This window comes from Oncorhynchus kisutch, unplaced genomic scaffold (assembly GCF_002021735.2).
Source record: "Oncorhynchus kisutch isolate 150728-3 unplaced genomic scaffold, Okis_V2 Okis05a-Okis16b_hom, whole genome shotgun sequence".
NCBI classification, from domain to species: Eukaryota; Metazoa; Chordata; class Actinopteri; order Salmoniformes; family Salmonidae; genus Oncorhynchus; species Oncorhynchus kisutch.
The window spans coordinates 43,009-64,742 of NW_022261982.1; the positions used below are offsets into that span (position 1 = coordinate 43,009).

The following is a 21,734-nucleotide window of genomic DNA, read 5'->3' on the forward strand; positions in this document are numbered from 1 at the left end:
GAACGGTTCCAGGTGAAGAACCCTCCTCACACCTACATTCAGAAGCTTAGAGGATTCCTTGACCCGGCCGTCACACGCAAGGTGAGTGACAGCCACGTCACCATGGTGGCAGAGCCAGTAATATCATAGTAACAATATGGTAACACAAGCTGGAATATTTGTTCCTCAACTTGACACAGTTGGGTAGATACCATTTAGGATTCCATCATTTCCCAAACCAGCAGACAGGAAATTATTTTGAGGGAATACCAGAATAACCCTAACCCTACTGTCGTTAGAAATTCCGTCGGAGAGTCCAGGAGTCGACTCAGGTGCTCAGAGAACTGGAGATCTCACTACGGACCAATCACATCGGGTGAGTCACAGGCCGCAGCCAATCACAGAGTCCTGGATCAAAATGAATCAGAACCGAATCAGAGTCACGTTGAAATTCACTCAGTTCCAAACCATTCTGAGTCAGAGAGGAGGGTTTAGCTGGCCAGGGGTTTTAGTGATTGTACAGCTAGATATTAAACAGTGAATTATTGGTCTGATAATAAATCCTAATGTTCCTCTGTCTCCAGGTGGGTGAGGGAGTTTCTCAACGAGGAGAATCAGGGCCTAGATGTTCTAGTAGAGTACCTCTCCTTCGCTCAGTACGCGGTCACGTGAGTGTGTGTGACTGTGTGTGTGTGTGGGCATATCACCTTTTCCATACGCGTGTGTTCTGTTGAGTCACGTGTGTATGTGTGTGTGTGTGTGTGTGTAGGTTTGATGGGGAGGTATCGGAGGCCAGTACTGAAGAGAGAGCTGTAGATTCCCCCTGGAGTCGTTCTATAGAAGATCTCCATGGAGACAGCAACCTGCCCTCCCCCTCCAGTGGCAACAACATACAGCGCTCCTCACGCCACTCTATCGGGTAACACAAACCCAAACACACACACATATATGCCACTCCATCAGTTAACACACACACCACGTTGCGGTGTTAATCCTGTGTTGATTGTATGTTGACTGTGTCAGGTCAGCGTTGGTGTCCAGGTCTAACACACTGCCCAGTAGGAAGACACTGAAGAACTCCCGCCTGGTGTGTAAGAAGGACGACGTTCACGTGTGTGTGATGTGTCTCAGAGCCATTATGAACTACCAGGTGAACTATACATCTGTCCCCTCTCACCTATCTCTCCCTCTCTCTCTTAACCCCTCCTATCTCTCCCTCTCTCTCTCTTAACCCCTCCTATCTCGCCCTCTCTCTCTTAACCCCTCCTATCTCTCTCTTTTAACCTCTCTCCTCTCTCTCTCCCCTCTCTCTCTTTAACCCCTCCTATCTCTCTCTCTCTCTTAACCCCTCCTATCTCTCTCTCTCTCTCTCTCTTAACCCCTCCTATCTCTCTCCCTCTCTCTCTTAACCCCTCCTATCTCTCTCCCTCTCTCTCTTAACCCCTCCTATCTCTCCCTCTCTCTCTCTTAACCCCTCCTATCTCTCCCTCTCTCTCTTAACCCCTCCTATCTCTCCCTCTCTCTCTCTTAACCCCTCCTATCTCGCCCTCTCTCTCTTAACCCCTCCTATCTCTCTCTCTTTTAACCTCTCCTCTCTCTCTCTCCCTCTCTCTCTTAACCCCTCCTATCTCTCTCTCTCTCTTAACCCCCCCTATCTCTCTCTCTTAACCCCTCCTATCTCTCTCTCTTAACCCCTCCTATCGCTCTCTCTCTTAACCCCTCCTATCTCTCCCCCTCTCTCTCTTAACCCCTCCTATCTATCTCAACCCCTCCTATCTCTCCCCCTCTTTCTCTCATCCTACCACCCTTCCTTCCTCTCATCCTCGTGGTTATTTTTGATAGCAGTGATTGATATCTGATTTGTTATGTTCCCCTCCCTCTGTCTGTAGTATGGCTTTAACATGGTCATGTCCCATCCTCATGCTGTGAATGAGATCGCTCTGAGCCTCAACAACAGAAACCCAAGGTCAGTAGTCAGTGAACACCTCTCTCTGTGTCTGCATTAGGAAGGAGGAACCCTTTAGAGCACTGGTTCCCAACCAGGGGTACTAGGGCCTCTGGGGGCACTTGAGAATACTCGTGAGACCATAGGCCCTGGTAAAATTCAGTTGGTGGTACAGAAACCGAAAGAAGTTGGGAACCACTGCTTTAGAGGGAACGAGACCTTGTATTTTCTTGCATTGTGATGATGCATTTTGTCCAGGACTCCCTTGTAACAGAGAAGGGTAACTAGATAGAACCTCTGAAATCCAGCTAAAGACTCGGTCTCTCTCTCTCTGTCTGTCTATATCTCTTTCTCCCCTCTCTCCCCCTCCTCCTCTTTTTCCCCCTCTCTGTCTCTCTCTCGCCCTTTCTCTCCCTCTCTCTCTTTCTCTCGCTCTTGTCCCCTCTCTCTGTCTCTCTCTCTCACCCCCTCTCCCTCTCTCTGTCTCACTCTCTCGTCCCCACTCCCTCTCTCATCCTCTCTCTCTCTCTCTCTCTCTCTCTCTCTCTCTCTCTCTCTCTCGCCCCCTCTCTCTTTCTCTCGCCCCCCCCCCCCCTCTCTCTCTCTCTCTCTCTCTCTCTCTCTCTCGCCCCTCTCTCTCCAGGACTAAGGCTCTGGTATTGGAGCTGCTGGCTGCTGTGTGTTTGGTCAGAGGAGGTCATGAGATAATCCTGTCTGCTTTCGACAACTTTAAAACAGTAAGTTGTGTATCTGTGTGTGTGTGTCTGTTTGTGTGTGTGTGTCTGTTTGTGTGTGTGTATCTGTGTGTGTGTGTGTGTGTGTGTGTGTGTGTGTGTGTGTGTGGTGTGTCTGTGCGTGTGTCTGGTGTTTCCCTGACTTTTCTACTCAATCTCCCCTCGTTATCTCAGGTGTGCTCAGAGACCCTGAGGTTTGAGAAGCTGATGGAACATTTTAAGAATGAGGATGACAACATTGACTTCATGGTACGACTCTCACACACTCACTCAGGCGTGGATGATGCCTGCTGATGCTTAGCCTTGATTGTGGTGGCTGCAATGTCAGATATGTGTGTATCTTAGATGTGTGTGTGAGGAGAGTATTCAGAAGTGGGTTGTTTACTGTTTGCAGGTGGCCTGTATGCAGTTCATAAACATTGTGGTACATTCTGTTGAGGACATGAACTTCAGAGTGCATCTTCAGTATGACTTCACCAAACTCAATCTGGACGATTACCTAGAAGTGAGAATACACCCACACACACAGACACACACACACCCACACACACAGACACACACACACACACACACACACACACACACACACACACACACACACACACACACACACACACACACACACACATACACACACAGACACACCCACACACACACACACATACACACACACCACACACATACACACACACACACACACACACACACACACACAGACACACACACACAGACAGACAGACAGACACACACACACACACACACACACAGACACACCCACACATACACACACACCACACACCACACACACACACACACAGACACAGACAGACACACACACAAATAGTGAATGAACACATTCTCCTATCCCCCTTCCAGAGGTTGAAGCACACAGAGAGTGATCGGCTGCAGGTGCAGATCCAGGCCTACCTGGACAACGTGTTTGACGTGGGGACGCTGCTGGAGGATGCAGAGACCAAGACCGCCGCGCTGGAGAGGGTAGAGGAGCTGGAGGAGAATATGACCCACGTAAGGACACACACACACAGTCGGACCGACTCTGACACACACACACACAGACAGACCGACTCTGATACACACACACACAGTTGGACCGACCCTGACACACACACACACAGTCGGACCGACTCTGATACACACACACACAGTCGGACCGACTCTGACACACACACACACACAGTCGGACCGACTCTGATACACACACACACAGTCGGAACGACTCTGATACACACACACACAGTCGGACCGACTCTGACACACACACACACAGTCGGACCGACTCTGAAACACACACACACAGTCGGACCGACTCTGACACACACACACACACACACACAGTCGGACCGACTCTGACACACACACACACAGTCGGACCGACTCTGATACACACACACACAGTCGGACCGACTCTGACACACACACACACAGTCGGACCGACTCTGACACACACACACACAGTCGGACCGACTCTGACACACACACACACAGTCGGACCGACTCTGAGGCACACACACACAGTCGGACCGACTCTGATACACACACACACAGTCGGACCGACTCTGAGGCACACACACACAGTCGGACCGACTCTGACACACACACACAGTCGGACCGACTCTGACACACACACACACACAGTCGGACCGACTCTGAGGCACACACACACAGTCGGACCGACTCTGATACACACACACACAGTCGGACCGACTCTGACACACACACACACAGTCGGACCGACTCTGACACACACACAGTCGGGACCGACTCTGATGCACACACACACAGTCGGACCGACTCTGATACACACACACACAGTCGGACCGACTCTGACGCACACCCACACAGTCGGACCGACTCTGATACACACACACACAGTCGGACCGACTCTGACACACACACACACAGTCGGACCGACTCTGACACACACACACACACACACAGTCGGACCGACTCTGATACACACACACACAGTCGGACCGACTCTGATACACACACACACAGTCGGACCGACTCTGATACACACACACACAGTCGGACCGACTCTGACACACACACACACAGTCGGACCGACTCTGATACACACACACACAGTCGGACCGACTCTGACACACACACAGTCAGACCGACTCTGACACACATACACACAGTCGGACCGACTCTGACACACACACACACACACACACACACACACACACACACACACACACACACACACACACACACACACACACACACACACACACACACATACAGACTGCTGAGCAGATGTTTATGTTTCCTTGCAGATGACAGAGAGGCTCCTGGACACAGAGAACGAGGCCATGGCCAAGATAGTAGAGCTGGAGAAACAGCTGATGCAAACCAACAAGGAGCTGGACACCATACGGGTGAGGCAGATGCTAGGCTAGGCTATCACGAGCAACACTCAGCCATTTGGTGCTAGGCTAACTCTAGCACCTTCTCTCTATGCATACTAAAGCTAGGCTAACTCTCTCTTATTCCAGGATGTGTATGCTAGTGCTAACAACCAGGTGCACACCCTGCGGAGGATCGTGCGTGAGAAGGACCAGACCATCCGCAGGCAAAGTCGACTGGAGCGCCATGCTCAGGAGGGTGGAGGGGGCACCTTGGTGGTGCAGGGAGGGGGCACCTTACACCCCGCGAGGGGCGAGGGGGACGGAGGGGTGGGTGACTTGTCCTCCACCTCTCTGACCCTGGGCATGACCCTCTCCCCCAGTCCGGAGACAGTGGGCTATGGCTTGTCAGGGGCGGGACTAGGGATGATACCAGCCCCTCCCCCTCCCCCACCACCTCCACCAATGCCAGGGATGCCAGGGAACAGTGAGTGTTAGTTCTGACCTATCATATTGCTCCGTTGTTCATGTAATTGATGTAATAGTTGTAATCAGCCTTCTCTCTCCTGGTTGGTTAATTCTCTGTCTTCTCTCTCCTGGTTGGTGAACTTCTCTGGGATATGTGGGACGGTAGCGTCCCACCTCGCCAACAGCCAATGAAATTCAAAACAACAGAAATCCCATAATTAAAATTCCTCAAACATACAAGTATTTTACACCATTTTAAAGATAAACAGTGTCCGATTTCAAATAGGCTTTACGGCGAAAGCACACCAAACAATTATGTTAGGTCAGCGCCTAGTCACAGAAAACTATACAGCCATTTTCTAGCCAAGGAGAGGGCTCACAAAAATCAGAAATAGCGATTAAATTAATCACTAACCTTTGATGATCTTCATCAGGTGGCACTCACAGGACTTCATGTTACACAATAAATGTGTGTTTTGTTCGACAAAGTTAATCTTTATGTCCAAAAACCTAATTTGAAATTGGTGTGTTATGGTCAGAAATGCATTGTCTCAAACAAACGTCCGGTGAATGTGCAGAGAGCCACATCAAATTACAGAAATACTCATAATAAACTTTAATAAAAGATACAAGTTTTATAAATGGAAATATAGATAAACTTCTCCTTAATGCAACCGCTGTGTCAGATTTCAAAAAGGCTTTACGGCGAAAGCACACCTTGCGATTTATGTTAGGTCAGCGCCTAGTCACAGAAAAACATCCAGCCATTTTCCAAAGAAGGAGAGGTGTCAGAAAAGTCAGAAATAGCGTTATAAATATTCACTTACCTTTGAGGATCTTGATCGGAATGCACTCCCGGGAATCCCAGTTCCACAATAAATGTTTGTTTTGTTCGATAAAGTCCATAATTTAGGTCCAAATACCTCCTTCTTGTTCGCATGTTTAGCCCAGTAATCCAAATGCATAATGAGCGATCACCTGTTCAGACGAAATGTCAAAAAGTTCTATTACAGTTCGTAGAAACATGTCAAACGATGTATAGAATCAATCGTTAGGATGTTTTTAACATAAATCTTCAATAATGTTCCAACCCAGAGAATTCCTTTGTCTTTTAGAAATGCAATGGAACGCAGCTACCTCTCAAGGGTGCACGCGTGATCAGCTCATGGCACTCTGCTAGACACCTGGCTCAAACAGCTCTCTTTCTCTCCCCCTTCACAGTAGAAGCCTCAAATAAGGTTCTAAAGAATGTTGACATCTAGTGGAAGCCTTAGGAAGTGCAATATGACCCCATAGACACTGTATATTCAATAGGCAATGACTTGAAAACTACAAACCTCAGATTTCCCACTTCCTGGTTGGATTTTTTCTCAGGTTTTTGCCTTCCATATGAGTTCTGTTATACTCACAGACATCATTCAAACAGTTTTAGAAACTTCAGAGTGTTTTCTATCCAAATCTACTAATTATATGCATATTCTAGCTTTTGGGCCTGAGTAGTTTACTCTGGGCACCTTTTTATCCAAGCTACTCAATACTGCCCCCAGTCCCAAAGAAGTTCATTCTCTGTCTTTCTTCTCCTGGTTGGTTAATTCTCTGTCTTCTCTCTTCTTCCTCTGTAGTGTCAAACGGGCCCTACCCTGCTCCTACTCCTCCTCCTCCTCCCCCACCCTCCCCCTCCTCCCCCCTTATGTTCCATGGAGTCCTCCGGTCCTCTGCCTCCCCCTCCTCCCCCATGCGCCCCTCCACTCCCCGGCTGTGGTGGATCACCCACTGTCATCTTTAACTCCGGCCTGGCAGGTAAGGCTGTGTGTGTGTTTGTTTGTTTGAGCTGTGTGCTGCATGTATCAAAGAGAGATTTAAGAAGTGTACTTCTATAGTTATATAAAGATCTCCTGGTGTGAACACTAGGGATCTGCCTCCCTTTCTCGCTGGAGTTGATTCTGATTGGAGTATTCTGAACTACCACTTTTCTATACTGCCTGAGTTCTCTCTCTCTCTGGTTCTCTGTCTCTGATTCTAACGTTCTCTCTCTTGTTCTAATTCAATATTCTCTCCTCTGTTCTGCTCTCAGAGGGGTCACTCAAGCTGTTCTGTAGGTTCCCTCTGATCACACGCTTAGTACCTGTCTCACACCTCTCTCCTTAGTACCTGTCTCATACCTCTCCTTAGTACCTGTCTCACACCTCTCCTTAGTACCTGTCTCACACCTCTCCTTAGTACCTGTCTCACACCTCTCCTTAGTACTTGTCTCACGCCTCTCTCCTCAGTACCTGTTTCACACCTCTCCTTAGTATCTGTCTCACACCTCTCTTTAGTACCTGTCTCACGCCTCTCTCCTTAGTACCTGTCTCACACCTCTCCGTAGTACCTGTCTTACACCTCTCCTTAGTTCATGTTTCACACCTCTCCTTAGTACCTGTCTCACACCTCTCTCCTCAGTACCTGTCTCACATCTCTCCTTAGTACCTGTCTCACACCTCTCCTTAATGCCTGTCTCACACCTCTCCTTAATGCCTGTCTCACATCTCTCCTTAGTACCCGTCTCACACCTCTCCTTAGTACCTGTCTCACATCTCTCCTTAGTACCTGTCTCACATCTCTCCTTAGTACCTGTCTCACATCTCTCCTTAGTACCTGTCGCACACCTCTCCTTAATGCCTGTCTCACATCTCTCCTTAATGCCTGTCTCACACCTCTCCTTAATGCCTGTCTCACATCTCTCCTTAGTACCTGTCTCACACCTCTCCTTAGTACCTGTCTCACATCTCTCCTTAGTACCTGTCTCACATCTCTCCTTAGTACCTGTCGCACACCTCTCCTTAATGCCTGTCTCTCATCTCTCCTTAGTACCTGTCTCACACCTCTCCTTAATGCCTGTCTCACACCTCTCCTTAATGCCTGTCTCACATCTCTCCTTAGTACCTGTCTCACATCTCTCCTTAGTACCTGTCTCACACCTCTCCTTAGTACTTGTCTCACGCCTCTCTCCTCAGTACCTGTTTCACACCTCTCCTTAGTATCTGTCTCACACCTCTCTTTAGTACCTGTCTCACGCCTCTCTCCTTAGTACCTGTCTCACATCTCTCCTTAGTACCTGTCGCACACCTCTCCTTAATGCCTGTCTCTCATCTCTCCTTAGTACCTGTCTCACACCTCTCCTTAATGCCTGTCTCACACCTCTCCTTAATGCCTGTCTCACATCTCTCCTTAGTACCTGTCTCACATCTCTCCTTAGTACCTGTCTCACACCTCTCCTTAGTACTTGTCTCACGCCTCTCTCCTCAGTACCTGTTTCACACCTCTCCTTAGTATCTGTCTCACACCTCTCTTTAGTACCTGTCTCACGCCTCTCTCCTTAGTACCTGTCTCACACCTCTCCGTAGTACCTGTCTTACACCTCTCCTTAGTTCCTGTTTCACACCTCTCCTTAGTACCTGTCTCACACCTCTCCTTAGTACCTGTCTCATGCCTCTCTCCGTAGTACCTGTCTCACATCTCTCCTTAGTACCTGTCTCACACCTCTCCTCAGTACCTGTCTCACACCTCTCCTTAGTACTTGTCTCATACCTGTCTGTTCCATACATCTCTCATAATGGTACACCTCCTCAGTACCTCTCTCATACCTGTGTTATTCTGTGTCGTGTGGTGAGGTGATGTCTTGTCATGTGATCATGTTGTGTGATTATGTGATGAGGTGATGTCTTGTCATGTGATCATGTTGTGTGATTATGTGGTGAGGTGGTGTCTTGTCATGTGATCATGTTGTATGATTATGTGATGAGGTGATGTCTTGTCATGTGATCATGTTGTGTGATTATGTGGTGAGGTGATGTCTTATCATGTGATCATGTTGTGTGATTATGTGATGAGGCGATGTCATGTGATGAGGTGATGTCTTGTCATGTGATTATGTGATGAGGTGATGTCTTGTCATGTGATTATGTTGTGTTCACATTTGACTGCTGCTGCTGATGCTTCTCTTTCTCTCTTCTCTCTCTCTCTTTCCTCTTCCTCCTCTCTCTCTTCCTCCTCCTCCTCTCCTCCTCTCTTCCTTCCATTCCCTCCTCCTTCTCTCTCTTCCTTCCATTCCCTCCTCCTCCTTCTCTCTCTCTTCCTTCCGTTCCCTCCTCCTCCTCTCTCTCTTCCTTCCATTCCCTCCTCCTTCTCTCTCTCTTCCTTCTGTTCCCTCCTACTCCTCCTTCTGTTCCTTCCTCCTCCTTCTCTCTTCCTTCCATTCCCTCCTCCTTCTCTCTCTCTCTTCCTTCCATTCCCTCCTCCTCCTTCTCTCTTCCTTCCATTCCCTCCTCCTTCTCTCTCTCTCTTCCTTCCATTCCCTCATCCTCCTCCTCTCTCTCTCTTCCTTCCATTCCCTCCTCCTCCTTCTCTCTCTCTTCCTTCCATTCCCTCCTCCTCCTCTCTTTCTTCCTTTCGTTCCCTCCTCCTTCTCTCTCCTCCTTCCGTTCCTTCCTCCTCATTCTCTCTTCCTTCCATTCCCGCCTCCTCCTTCTCTCTCTTCCTTACATTCCATCCTCCTCCTTCTGCTCCCTCCTCCTCCTCTCTCCTTCCATTCCCTCCTCCTCCTCCTCCTCCTCCTCCTCTCTCACTTCCTTCCATTCCCTCCTCCTCCTCTCTCTCTCTTCCTTCCATTCCCTCCTCCTCCTCTCTCTCTTCCTTCCATTCCCTCCTCCTCATCTCTCTTCCTTCCATTCCCTCCTCATCTCTCTTCCTTCCATTCCCTCCTCCTCATCTCTCTCTTCCTTCCATTCCCTCCTCCTCCTCTCTCTCTTCTTTCTGTTCCCTCCTCATCTCTCTCTTCCTTCCATTCCCTCCTCATCTCTCTCTTCCTTCCATTCCCTCCTCCTCCTCTCTCTCTTCTTTCTGTTCCCTCCTCCTCCTCCTTCTCTGTCTCTTTTTAGCTGTGAAGATTAAGAAGCCTATCCAGACTAAGTTCCGTATGCCAGTGTTTAACTGGGTGGCCCTAAAACCAAGTCAGATCAACGGAACTGTCTTCAACGACATAGACGATGAAAGGATCCTCCAGGTACAAACACACACACACACACACACACGCATTTGCCTCAGTACAATGTGTGCAACATACACTACATGACCAAAAGTATGTGGACACCTGCTCGTTGAACATCTCATTCCAAAATTAATATGGAGTTGGTCCCCCTTTGCTGCTATAACAGACTCCACTCTTCTGGGAAGGCTTTCAACTAGATGTTGGAACATTGCTGCGGGGACTTGTTTCCATTCAGCCACGAGCATTAGTGAGGTCGGGCACTATTTGTGCACAGGGGCATTGTTATGCTGAAACAGGAAAGGGCCTTCCCCAAACTGTTGCCACAAAGTTGGAAGCACAGAATCATCTAGAATATCATTGTATGCTGTAGCGTTAAGATTTCCCTTCACTGGAACAAGAGGGTCTACCCCGAACCATGAAAAACAGCCCCAGAACATTATTCCTCCTCCACCAAACTATGCATTGGGGTAGGTAGCGTTTTCCTGGCATCCGCCAAACCCAGACTGCAAGATGGTGAAGCGTGATTCATCACTCCAGAGAATGCGTTTCCACTGATATGTCACCGCTTGGTGGTCCCTTTCTGTGAGCTTGTGTGGCCTACCACTTCGTGGCTGAGCCGTTGTTGCTCCTAGACGTTTCCACTTCACAATAACATCACTTACAGACACCGGGGCAGCTCTAGCAGGGTAGAAATTTAACGAACTGAGTTGTTGGAAAGGTGGCATCCTATGATGGTGCCATGTTGAACATCACTGAGCTCTTCAGTAAGGCCATTCTACTGACAATGTTTGTCTATAGAGATTGCATGGTTGTGTGCTCAATTTTATACACCCGTCAGCAATGGGTGTGTCTGAAATAGTCAAATCCACTAATTTGAAGGTGTGTCAACATACTTTTGTATATATAGTGTATGTGTGTGTGTTCTCTGTCCTCTCCAGGAGCTGAATGTGGAGGAGTTTGAGGAGATGTTTAAGACCAAGGCCCAGGGGCCAGCGGTGGATGTGACTCTGAGCAGGCATAAGGCCCCTCAGAAGGGTCCCAACAGGGTGTCTCTGCTGGAGGCTAACAGAGCCAAGAACCTGGCCATCACCCTCCGCAAGGCTGGCCAGGGGCCCGAACTCATCTGTCGGGCCATCCAGACGTAAGTCACCTCTAACATCTGACCTTTAACTTCTAGACTATATATTACTAATATTATAGCTCTCTGTCTCCCCCTCTTTCTCTCTCTCTCCTTCTCTGTCTCTCTCTCCTACTCTTTCTCTCCCCCTCTCTCTTCCCCCTCTTTCTCCCCCCCTCTCTCTCTCTGTCTCTCTCTCTGTAAGGTGTAAGTGCTTGATGTATCTGAAGTGTATAATGTGTGTGCTGGTATATAAACTGTGTGTGTTCTTTATAGGTTTGACATGCGTACTGTGCGTGTGGACTTTGTGGAGTGTCTGATGCGTTTCCTCCCCACTGAGGGCGAGGTGAAGATGCTACGGCAGTACGAGAGGGACAGAAAGCCTGTGGACACACTGAGCGATGAGGACCGCTTCATGTTGCAGTTCAGCCGCATAGAGAGACTGGCCCAACGCATGTCCATCATCACCTTCATGGGCAACTTCCAGGACAACATACAGATGCTCACACCGGTAGACACACACACACACACACACATATGTATTACTATACTTTTTGAGGACCAACAATTGATTCCCATTAAAAGTCCTATTTTCCCTAACCGTAACCCTAATTCTAACCCCAAACCTAACCTCTAATTCTAACCATAAGCCTAACTTCTAATTCTAACCCTAAACCTAACCTCTAATTCTAACCCTAAACCTAACCCCTAATTCTAACCCCAAACCTAACCTCTAATTCTAACCCTAAACCTAACCCCTAAGCCTCCTTTTTATGCCCGGCCAAATGTCCTCACCTGTCCTAATTCTATTTGGTTTACTGTTCTCCTTGGTTTACTGTTCTCCTTGGTTTACTGTTCTCCTTGGTTTACTGTTCTCCTTGGTTTACTGTTCTCCTTGGTTTACTGTTCTCCTTGGTTTACTGTTCTCCTTGGTTTACTATTCTCCTTGGTTTACTGTTCTCCTTGGTTTACTGTTCTCCTTGGATTACTATTCTCCTTGGTTTACTGTTCTCCTTGGTTTACTGTTCTCCTTGGTTTACTGTTCTCCTTGGATTACTGTTCTCCTTGGTTTACTGTTCTCCTTGGATTACTGTTCTCCTTGGATTACTGTTCTCCTTGGTTTACTGTTCTCCTTGGATTACTGTTCTCCTTGGATTACTGTTCTCCTTGGATTACTGTTCTCCTTGGTTTACTGTTCTCCTTGGATTACTGTTCTCCTTGGTCCACAAGTAAAACGACAAAAACACACACACACACACACACACACACACACACACACACACACACACACACACACACACACACACACACACACACACACACACAGTGATATACTCTGTCTGAACACACATACTGTTACAGGTCCGCTCATAACACACATAGCATAATAACATTCTATAATAACTGGATTGTTGGTTTGATTTCTGTCCAAAGCAACTCCACGCAATCATCGCTGCTTCTGTGTCCATCAAGTCCTCCCAGAAACTCAAGAAGATTCTAGAGGTGAGTGTGTTCTCTCTCTCTGTCTCTCGCTCTGTCTCGCTCTTTTTGTCTCTATCTCTGTCTCTCTCTCTTTGGTCTTTCTGTCTCTCTCTCTCTCTCTTTTTGGTCTCTCTCTGTCTCTGTCTTTGTCTCTCTCACTATCTCTCTCTCTCTTTTTGGTCTCTGTCTCTCTCTCTTTTTGGTCTATGTCTGTCTCTCTCTGTCTCTGTGTCTGTCTCTCTGTATCTGTCTCTCTGTCTCTGTCTTTGTCTCTCTGTGTCTGTATCTCTCTCTCTGTCTCTGTCTTTGTCTCTCTGTCTCTGTCTCAGTATCAGTGTTGTAACTGTGTGTGTGTGTGTTTCTCAGATTATCCTGGCTCTGGGGAACTATATGAACAGCAGTAAGAGAGGAGCGGTGTACGGATTCAAGCTGCAGAGTTTAGACCTGGTAAAACACACACACTACCCAACACTCTTTCTAATACACATTACCCAACACACTATTTTTAATACGCACTACCCAACACACTCTTTCTAATACCTAGTACACACTACCCAACACACTCTTTCTAATACCTAATACACACTACCCAACACTCCCTTTCTAATACACATTACCCAACACACTCTTTCTAATACCTAATACACAATACCCAACACACTCTTTCTATTACCTAATACACACTACCCAACACTCCCTTTCTAATACACATTACCCAACACACTATTTTTAATACGCACTACCCAACAAACTCTTTCTTATACCTAATACACATGACCCAACACACTCTTTCTAATACACACTACCCAACACACTATTTTTAATATGCACTACCCAACACACTCTTTCTAATACCTAATACACACTACCCAACACTCCCTTTCTAATACACATTACCCAACACACTATTTTTAATACGCACTACCCAACAAACTCTTTCTTATACCTAATACACATTACCCAACACACTCTTTCTAATACACACTACCCAACACACTATTTTTAATACGCACTACCCAACACACTCTTTCTATTACTTAATACACACTACCCAACACACTCTTTCTAATACCTAATACACAATACCCAACACACTCTTTCTATTACCTAATACACACTACCCAACACTCCCTTTCTAATACACATTATCCGACATACTATTTTTAATACGCACTACCCAACAAACTCTTTCTTATACCTAATACACACGACCCAACACACTCTTTCTAATACACACTACCCAACACACTATTTCTTATACCTAGTACACACTACCCAACACACTCTTTCTATGACCTAATACACACTATACAACACACTATTCTTATGCCTAATACACACTACCCAACACACTCTTTCTATGACCTAATACACATTACCCAACACACTATTTTTAATACGCACTACCCAACAAACTCTTTCTAATACCTAATACACACGACCCAACACACTCTTTCTAATACACACTACCCAACACACTATTTCTTATACCTAGTACACACTACCCAACACACTCTTTCTATGACCTAATACACACTATACAACACACTATTTCTTATACCTAATACACACTACCCAACACACTCTTTCTATTACCTAATACACACTACCCAACACTCCCTTTCTAATACACATTACCCAACACACTATTTTTAATACGCACTACCCAACAAACTCTTTCTTATACCTAATACACACTACCCAACACACTCTTCTAATACCTAGTACACACTACCCAACACACTCTAATACCTAGTACACACTACCCAACACACTCTTTCTATGACCTAATACACACTACCCAACACACTCTTTTTAATACGCACTACCCAACACACTCTTTCTAATTCCTAATACACACTACCCAACACTCCCTTTCTAATACACATTACCCAACACACTATTTTTAATACGCACTACCCAACAAACTATTTCTTATACCTAATACACATTACCCAACACACTCTTTCTAATACACACTACCCAACACACTATTTTTAATACGCACTACCCAACACACTCTTTCTATTACTTAATACACACTACCCAACACACTCTTTCTAATACCTAATACACAATACCCAACACACTCTTTCTATTACCTAATACACACTACCCAACACTCCCTTTCTAATACACATTATCCAACATACTATTTTTAATACGCACTACCCAACAAACTCTTTCTTATACCTAATACACACGACCCAACACACTCTTTCTAGTACACACTACCCAACACACTATTTCTTATACCTAGTACACACTACCCAACACACTCTTTCTATGACCTAATACACACTATACAACACACTATTTCTTATACCTAATACACACTACCCAACACACTCTTTCTATGACCTAATACACATTACCCAACACACTATTTTTAATACGCACTACCCAACAAACTCTTTCTAATACCTAATACACACGACCCAACACACTCTTTCTAATACACACTACCCAACACACTATTTTTTATACCTAGTACACACTACCCAACACACTCTTTCTATGACCTAATACACACTATACAACACACTATTTCTTATACCTAATACACACTACCCAACACACTCTTTCTATTACCTAATACACACTACCCAACACTCCCTTTCTAATACACATTACCCAACACACTATTTTTAATACGCACTACCCAACAAACTCTTTCTTATACCTAATACACACGACCCAACACACTCTTTCTAATACATACTACCCAACACACTATTTCTTATACCTAATACACACTACCCAACACACTCTTTCTAATACCTAGTACACACTACCCAACACACTCTAATACCTAGTACACACTACCCAACACACTCTTTCTATGACCTAATACACACTACACAACACACTATTTCTAATACACACTACCCAACACACTCTTTCTATGACCTAATACACACTACACAACACACTCTTTCTAATACATAGTACACACTATACAACACACTCTTTCTATTACCTAATACACACTACCCAACACTCCCTTTCTAATACACATTAACCAACACACTATTTTTAATACGCACTACCCAACAAACTCTTTCTAATACCTAATACACATGACCCAACACTCCTTTCTAATACACATTACCCAACACACTATTTCTAATACACACTACCCAACACACTCTTTATATTACCTAGTACACACTACCCAACACACTCTTTCTATTACCTAATACGCACTACCAAACACACTCTTTCTATTACCTAATACGCACTCCCAACACACTCTTTCTAATACACACTACCCAACATACTCTTTCTATTACTTAATACACACTACCCAACACACTCTTTCTAATACCTAATACACACTACCCAACACTCCCTTTCTAATACACATTACCCAACACACTATTTTTAATACGCACTACCCAACAAACTCTTTCTTATACCTAATACACATTACCCAACACACTCTTTCTAATACACACTACCCAACACACTATTTTTAATACGCACTACCCAACACACTCTTTCTATTACTTAATACACACTACCCAACACACTCTTTCTAATACCTAATACACAATACCCAACACACTCTTTCTATTACCTAATACACACTACCCAACACTCCCTTTCTAATACACATTATCCGACATACTATTTTTAATACGCACTACCCAACAAACTCTTTCTTATACCTAATACACACGACCCAACACACTCTTTCTAATACACACTACCCAACACACTATTTCTTATACCTAGTACACACTACCCAACACACTCTTTCTATGACCTAATACACACTATACAACACACTATTTCTTATGCCTAATACACACTACCCAACACACTCTTTCTATGACCTAATACACATTACCCAACACACTATTTTTAATACGCACTACCCAACAAACTCTTTCTAATACCTAATACACACGACCCAACACACTCTTTCTAATACACACTACCCAACACACTATTTCTTATACCTAGTACACACTACCCAACACACTCTTTCTATGACCTAATACACACTATACAACACACTATTTCTTATACCTAATACACACTACCCAACACACTCTTTCTATTACCTAATACACACTACCCAACACTCCCTTTCTAATACACATTACCCAACACACTATTTTTAATACGCACTACCCAACAAACTCTTTCTTATACCTAATACACACTACCCAACACACTCTTTCTAATACCTAGTACACACTACCCAACACACTCTAATACCTAGTACACACTACCCAACACACTCTTTCTATGACCTAATACACACTACCCAACACACTATTTTTAATACGCACTACCCAACAAACTCTTTCTTATACCTGATACACATTACCCAACACACTCTTCCTAATACACATTACCCAACACACTATTTTTAATACGCACTACCCAACAAACTCTTTCTTATACCTAATACACATTACCCAACACACTCTTTCTAATACACACTACCCAACACACTATTTTTAATACGCACTACCCAACACACTCTTTCTATTACTTAATACACACTACCCAACACACTCTTTCTAATACCTAATACACAATACCCAACACACTCTTTCTATTACCTAATACACACTACCCAACACTCCCTTTCTAATACACATTATCCGACATACTATTTTTAATACGCACTACCCAACAAACTCTTTCTTATACCTAATACACACGACCCAACACACTCTTTCTAATACACACTACCCAACACACTATTTCTTATACCTAGTACACACTACCCAACACACTCTTTCTATGACCTAATACACACTATACAACACACTATTTCTTATGCCTAATACACACTACCCAACACACTCTTTCTATGACCTAATACACATTACCCAACACACTATTTTTAATACGCACTACCCAACAAACTCTTTCTAATACCTAATACACACGACCCAACACACTCTTTCTAATACACACTACCCAACACACTATTTCTTATACCTAGTACACACTACCCAACACACTCTTTCTATGACCTAATACACACTATACAACACACTATTTCTTATACCTAATACACACTACCCAACACACTCTTTCTATTACCTAATACACACTACCCAACACTCCCTTTCTAATACACATTACCCAACACACTATTTTTAATACGCACTACCCAACAAACTCTTTCTTATACCTAATACACACTACCCAACACACTCTTTCTAATACATACTACCCAACACACTATTTCTTATACCTAATACACACTACCCAACACACTCTTTCTAATACCTAGTACACACTACCCAACACACTCTAATACCTAGTACACACTACCCAACACACTCTTTCTATGACCTAATACACACTACACAACACACTATTTCTAATACACACTACCCAACACACTCTTTCTATGACCTAATACACACTACACAACACACTCTTTCTAATACATAGTACACACTATACAACACACTCTTTCTATTACCTAATACACACTACCCAACACTCCCTTTCTAATACACATTAACCAACACACTATTTTTAATACGCACTACCCAACAAACTCTTTCTAATACCTAATACACATGACCCAACACTCCTTTCTAATACACATTACCCAACACACTATTTCTAATACACACTACCCAACACACTCTTTATATTACCTAGTACACACTACCCAACACACTCTTTCTATTACCTAATACGCACTACCAAACACACTCTTTCTATTACCTAATACGCACTCCCAACACACTCTTTCTAATACACACTACCCAACATACTCTTTCTATTACTTAATACACACTACACAACACACTCTTTCTATTACCTAATACACACTACCCAACACTCCCTTTCTAATACACATTACCCAACACACTATTTTTAATACGCACTACCCAACAAACTATTTCTTATACCTAATACACATTACCCAACACACTCTTTCTAATACACACTACCCAACACACTATTTTTAATACGCACTACCCAACACACTCTTTCTATTACTTAATACACACTACCCAACACACTCTTTCTAATACCTAATACACAATACCCAACACACTCTTTCTATTACCTAATACACACTACCCAACACTCCCTTTCTAATACACATTATCCAACATACTATTTTTAATACGCACTACCCAACAAACTCTTTCTTATACCTAATACACACGACCCAACACACTCTTTCTAGTACACACTACCCAACACACTATTTCTTATACCTAGTACACACTACCCAACACACTCTTTCTATGACCTAATACACACTATACAACACACTATTTCTTATACCTAATACACACTACCCAACACACTCTTTCTATGACCTAATACACATTACCCAACACACTATTTTTAATACGCACTACCCAACAAACTCTTTCTAATACCTAATACACACGACCCAACACACTCTTTCTAATACACACTACCCAACACACTATTTTTTATACCTAGTACACACTACCCAACACACTCTTTCTATGACCTAATACACACTATACAACACACTATTTCTTATACCTAATACACACTACCCAACACACTCTTTCTATTACCTAATACACACTACCCAACACTCCCTTTCTAATACACATTACCCAACACACTATTTTTAATACGCACTACCCAACAAACTCTTTCTTATACCTAATACACACGACCCAACACACTCTTTCTAATACATACTACCCAACACACTATTTCTTATACCTAATACACACTACCCAACACACTCTTTCTAATACCTAGTACACACTACCCAACACACTCTAATACCTAGTACACACTACCCAACACACTCTTTCTATGACCTAATACACACTACACAACACACTATTTCTAATACACACTACCCAACACACTCTTTCTATGACCTAATACACACTACACAACACACTCTTTCTAATACATAGTACACACTATACAACACACTCTTTCTATTACCTAATACACACTACCCAACACTCCCTTTCTAATACACATTAACCAACACACTATTTTTAATACGCACTACCCAACAAACTCTTTCTAATACCTAATACACATGACCCAACACTCCTTTCTAATACACATTACCCAACACACTATTTCTAATACACACTACCCAACACACTCTTTATATTACCTAGTACACACTACCCAACACACTCTTTCTATTACCTAATACGCACTACCAAACACACTCTTTCTATTACCTAATACGCACTCCCAACACACTCTTTCTAATACACACTACCCAACATACTCTTTCTATTACTTAATACACACTACCCAACACACTCTTTCTAATACCTAATACACACTACCCAACACTCCCTTTCTAATACACATTACCCAACACACTATTTTTAATACGCACTACCCAACAAACTCTTTCTTATACCTAATACACATTACCCAACACACTCTTTCTAATACACACTACCCAACACACTATTTTTAATACGCACTACCCAACACACTCTTTCTATTACTTAATACACACTACCCAACACACTCTTTCTAATACCTAATACACAATACCCAACACACTCTTTCTATTACCTAATACACACTACCCAACACTCCCTTTCTAATACACATTATCCGACATACTATTTTTAATACGCACTACCCAACAAACTCTTTCTTATACCTAATACACACGACCCAACACACTCTTTCTAATACACACTACCCAACACACTATTTCTTATACCTAGTACACACTACCCAACACACTCTTTCTATGACCTAATACACACTATACAACACACTATTTCTTATGCCTAATACACACTACCCAACACACTCTTTCTATGACCTAATACACATTACCCAACACACTATTTTTAATACGCACTACCCAACAAACTCTTTCTAATACCTAATACACACGACCCAACACACTCTTTCTAATACACACTACCCAACACACTATTTCTTATACCTAGTACACACTACCCAACACACTCTTTCTATGACCTAATACACACTATACAACACACTATTTCTTATACCTAATACACACTACCCAACACACTCTTTCTATTACCTAATACACACTACCCAACACTCCCTTTCTAATACACATTACCCAACACACTATTTTTAATACGCACTACCCAACAAACTCTTTCTTATACCTAATACACACTACCCAACACACTCTTTCTAATACCTAGTACACACTACCCAACACACTCTAATACCTAGTACACACTACCCAACACACTCTTTCTATGACCTAATACACACTACCCAACACACTATTTTTAATACGCACTACCCAACAAACTCTTTCTTATACCTGATACACATTACCCAACACACTCTTCCTAATACACATTACCCAACACACTATTTTTAATACGCACTACCCAACAAACTCTTTCTTATACCTAATACACATTACCCAACACACTCTTTCTAATACACACTACCCAACACACTATTTTTAATACGCACTACCCAACACACTCTTTCTATTACTTAATACACACTACCCAACACACTCTTTCTAATACCTAATACACAATACCCAACACACTCTTTCTATTACCTAATACACACTACCCAACACTCCCTTTCTAATACACATTATCCGACATACTATTTTTAATACGCACTACCCAACAAA

The 21,734-nt window shown here is 43.7% G+C and overlaps 1 protein-coding gene across 1 annotated transcript in view; it reads left to right on the forward strand.

Annotated features, from left to right (window-relative positions):
• The window catches only part of LOC109890343 (formin-like protein 2), a 31,906-nt gene that overhangs the window by 4,273 nt on the left and 5,899 nt on the right, over positions 1–21,734 (forward strand). The window contains 19 exon segments of the mRNA XM_031813643.1: positions 1–81; positions 279–355; positions 564–647; positions 749–898; positions 1,003–1,129; positions 1,869–1,945; positions 2,568–2,661; positions 2,833–2,907; positions 3,053–3,163; positions 3,535–3,684; positions 4,962–5,063; positions 5,181–5,517; positions 7,121–7,213; positions 7,215–7,298; positions 10,418–10,542; positions 11,466–11,668; positions 11,921–12,155; positions 13,079–13,147; positions 13,493–13,573. Of these exon segments, the coding sequence (XP_031669503.1) occupies positions 1–81; positions 279–355; positions 564–647; positions 749–898; positions 1,003–1,129; positions 1,869–1,945; positions 2,568–2,661; positions 2,833–2,907; positions 3,053–3,163; positions 3,535–3,684; positions 4,962–5,063; positions 5,181–5,517; positions 7,121–7,213; positions 7,215–7,298; positions 10,418–10,542; positions 11,466–11,668; positions 11,921–12,155; positions 13,079–13,147; positions 13,493–13,573 (2,355 nt within the window).